At 50.3% G+C, this 4,185-nt stretch overlaps 1 protein-coding gene across 1 annotated transcript; it reads right to left on the bottom strand.

Moving 5' to 3' along the window:
- Nucleotides 1–364: 364 nt before the first annotated feature.
- LOC100905035 (phenazine biosynthesis-like domain-containing protein) lies at nucleotides 365–4,072 on the bottom strand. The gene is made up of 7 exons (XM_003740359.1): nucleotides 3,831–4,072; nucleotides 2,295–2,394; nucleotides 2,106–2,201; nucleotides 1,860–1,972; nucleotides 1,640–1,761; nucleotides 1,258–1,523; nucleotides 365–1,174 (listed from the first exon to the last, which is right to left on the bottom strand). Exons 1-7 carry the CDS (start codon nucleotides 3,927–3,929, stop codon nucleotides 1,062–1,064), a joined length of 909 nt encoding a protein of 302 aa, XP_003740407.1. The 5' UTR covers nucleotides 3,930–4,072; the 3' UTR covers nucleotides 365–1,061.
- Between the last annotated feature and the right edge of the window lie 113 nt (nucleotides 4,073–4,185).

The raw sequence follows: 4,185 nt of genomic DNA on the forward strand, positions 1-4,185 counted from the left end.
TCCTCTTCGACTGCGGCTCTTGTTCATCCGCTTGAGCGGCACTTGCCAAGAATCGTGGGATCAGCAGGAGGAACCAAGCATGATACTCGGACCCTGAATCTTCCTCAGTGGAACCAATGGAATGTCCCACGGAACCCCAGCAATCTTCTCGCGGGACCCCAGAAATCCCCTCGCGGAGCCCCAGAAATCTCGTTCCGGAACCCCAGTGCTCCCCGCGAAGACCGGGCCGCGGATCCCTGAGAATCTCCCCGCGGAACCCTGAAAATCTTCCCGCGGAAGCCACGGGTTCCGCGAAACCCCGGTTGGCAAACACTGCGATACTGGAGCCTTCGATTGATAAACAGAATTCAAGGATGAGTCCAGGTAAACTGTAACGAGCGATTTATTACGTGCCAATTGATTGCTCGGCTCGAACTTTAACAGGAGCCTCGAATATTGCAGCCTCGTAGATCAGAATTGATCCATCGAGCATCAATAATAATGTATGTCATGATACAATATATCCAATTTCGAAGGGCGACTGCCGTCCTACGAGGTACACCATCGCGACAAGTGTCCATATCCGTAAGCTCCCTACATGAACTAAAGACGCATCGAAGTTCCCCTCTTTCCGCATCGGTCCCCGGTTAGCTTCCCGCTGCATGGGAATGCATTCCCACTAGAATCCACCCGTTGTCGTTGGGGATTCGAGGGACGGAGGAGCCTGGTCATCTCATCAGGGGAACTTGTCCGCGAATCGAAAAACGAGTCCTGACAACGCGACTCGGAAACAACCTTCGCTTATGACGAAAGCAGGAGTCGGTCGTAGAAGGTCAGGACACTTTCTAGAAAATCGAATGGAGGAATCGGCATCAACGGTAACAGTATGCCCGACTAATCGCCGTCGCGGAAGAGAATCAACGGACTTATCGTTGAACAAACACCCGTACAACATGGCCGATCGGTCCGAACGCGAAGCGGATGATCGATCCCGTCCCACGGAAAACTCGATTGTTTTTGGCGAATCTTGAGCACTCGTGTTCCCGGGACTATGACGGTGTCGTCACTATCCACGACCCGTTCTAGACGTAGATCTCTCCTTTTCTCACACACACCCAATGACCTCCCATCTCGATGCGATGATCATTGCGGACGGTGATATAAAGGTCGCCCCCGCGCTTCGAAGCCTGTCGAGCTGTAACGAAAGCAGCTCTTAGAGAATTAGTCGCGGACACAGTCAACGATGCTCTCTCGCAGAATCGACGGAGTTCCACCTACCAAGGAGTTTGCATTTTCCGCCGAGTTGCTCTGCCCAGTACGGTCCCAGGACCGTATGAGCAGAACCCGTAACGGGATCTTCGGGTATGCCATACCAAGGAGCGAAATGCCTCGATACGAAGTCATACACCTCACCAGTTTCTGCGTTCACGCATCCATTCTCCTTTGATCCCTTTAGAGTGACGGTCACACCGCGGAGAGTTAAGTTTCCTCCATTGAATGCCATCATCTGCTCAAAGTTAGGATTGAAGTTCTCCAGCTGCCTCCTGTAATACGAATTTGATGGCTCGAGGGACCAATAGATTCGAATATCGCCGTGAGAGGAGATGTGTCTCTTCAATTTGCGCGCTCCCGCGTGAGGAGCCTCCTAGTTGGGGCTTACATTGTGGTTGTATCATTGAGGCGGAGTATAAGTTTCATTTCCTCTGTCGAATAGGCGACATCAACCACTTCCAAACGCTCACCCACAACGTGCTTGAAAAGGTTGTTGTAAATCGACTTGCTCTGAAAGTCAATACGGGACGTCAATATGGATCATGACGCGCGACATATTCAATGGATGAGATCTCCTATCTGCCTGATTCCGTCGGTGGGAGACCTACCAATTGCTTATTCATCCTCGCGGGCATGTTGAGCATAACCTTCCCGTCGTCTGTCTTCATGGCGGTCAAGGTTCCTGACTTTGTGTCGAAGGTCAGCCGTTTGCTCTTGTTCCCTGCGATGAGTCGGAGCTTTATAATTCGGGAAGACGAACGAAAGCCCTCCGTCGAGGAGACGGACGTATTCAGCGATTCAAGAAGGATTTCCTGCTCAAACCCATCTCCACCATCAGTCGGATTTGCTCTCACCATTATCGAAGAGAGCAGCCGCGGTCGCCAGAGTGGCATGCCCGCAGAGCGGAACTTCTTTCTTTGGGGTAAACCAACGCAAGAAGAAATCGGAGGCTGGAAAATCGAGGCATTCGTATGAAATCGAATCGATTTAGAATTTCATTGGGGCCTAGCACCATATTGTCGGAAACAAGCCACCGTTCGCACCTGAATTGAAATGATCTTCAGGTTTCTTCTTTGAAACGAAGGCGGTTTCCGAGAAACTCATCTCATTCGCTATTCGCTGTTTGAGCTCATCCGGGATATCCTGGGAAATTGTGCATAAATGTTCCGATTCATTATGTTTAGGTATTAGTATCCCGATATTTTAGTGTATTAGTATAATTAGTATCCCGATATTATAGTGTATTAGTATGATTAGTATCCCGATTCATTATATATGTACGTATCCTGATTCCTCATTTTTGAATATCCAGACTCATTATATGTAAGCATCCCGATTCCTCATTTATGAATATCCCGATTCATTATATAATAGATGAATCTCTCGAATCAAATCTGTATACATGCTGCGAGTCAAGCCTCATGTATGTTCAGCTAGGCGCAGGTTGGAAGTCACGATTGTCATACTCGAAAATCGATCGGTTATGGCATCGGGAAAGGTCCTCAAATAGACTCAATGAATCCTTGAGCAATATCTTCCGAGCCAGTGCGACGGTCTCTCATCTTTCCGATGGGTACAAGTGAATAAACTCACACAGAACGATATTTGTTTGCGTCACGATTGGCCGGAATATAGAGGGTGCCTCAAGCCGATGAAACAGTTGTTTGAAAACCTCGGGACTCTTGCTCGCCGACTCGAACGCCGCACGGCCGGGCAGGCTTGCCGTAAGTAGGACCAACTGAGCACAGGAGTGAGAGTCGTGGTTAACAATTTTGGAGCCCTTGGAAACTGTATCTATCACCGAACGCCGAGCTCGGCTCACGATGACCATCGAGAGTCTTCGACGAGGCCGCTGATCAGCTGGGGCTGTCACACGGTCCTATTAGGAGATGGGCTCTACAATGTGCCTCGCTTCAAGCGGGGCCGATGAAATTGAGAGATACGTCGGCTCCGTATTCGAGCTCGAGATTCCTGCGCCATCTCGCATGGAACTGTCCCCATACTACAGAAAGGTAGAAACGTTCTCTTCCGTTCCGAGAGAACTTTCGAGCAGAGCTTCTTGCGGGGTCCGTCAAAACAGATTAGACGGAGCGGAGGAATTTATTGTTCTCGCTTGCCGCACTTTGAACTCGCTTTTAACGCGAAACAGAGGACAGCTCCGGCTGTCACGCTCGAGTGGCCTATCGGTGATCCTAATTGTTTTGGATCGATAAGCCAACCCAGCCTAGCCGTACTAATCTCGCGGACGGAATTCGAGCTGATGAAAACATCAGGGTGAAGACTCTTATTGATCCGATGCCCCTTCCTTGCAGATTGAATAAATGATAATTTCATAGGATACGTCGACTGCGAAATCCTCTAGGGACGGGGTCGATAGCTCGTTGAGCTGTCCACTGCCTTCGAGCCTCGGCCCCTGAACGAGCTCAATGTCATCTTGATTCCAGTCGCTCCAAATTGCATGACATTCGTTGTCGCGGGAACTACTGAATGCATTGAGCCTCCGAGTTCACTAACGGTAGAATCGCGACGTGTATTTGACTTTACACTCGCGTTTCATGAAGCAAAGAGGGTCCACCCACCTGATCTCGATCCAGGAAGACCACGGTAGCCGAGTTGCCACAGTATGGCTTGTTGGTGAAGGCGTCGATAGTGAAAATCTTGAACGCCTTCCTCGTCATCGTGGACGGCTTCGGTGGCACCGGGGGACCTATTTTGATGTCTTTTCGAGCAACTGGGTTTGCGAAGAAATTTCCGACCTCCTGCAGGGACGAGTATTCCAGCGCCAAGTGACTTTGGTCTCTCGCTCCGGAGGAGTCCCAGGAGCTTCGAGCATGCGCAAGAGATGCAGGTCCACAAGGAGTTGGGCAAGGGAAAGAGGGAAGGCCTGTGTCAGCTGGCCGTCCTGCCTGCTTGGGAAGCCACACTCCGAGAGGA

The sequence above is a fragment of the Galendromus occidentalis genome, unplaced genomic scaffold, assembly GCF_000255335.2.
Source record: "Galendromus occidentalis unplaced genomic scaffold, Mocc_1.1 scf7180000076932, whole genome shotgun sequence".
Taxonomy (NCBI): Eukaryota; Metazoa; Arthropoda; class Arachnida; order Mesostigmata; family Phytoseiidae; genus Galendromus; species Galendromus occidentalis.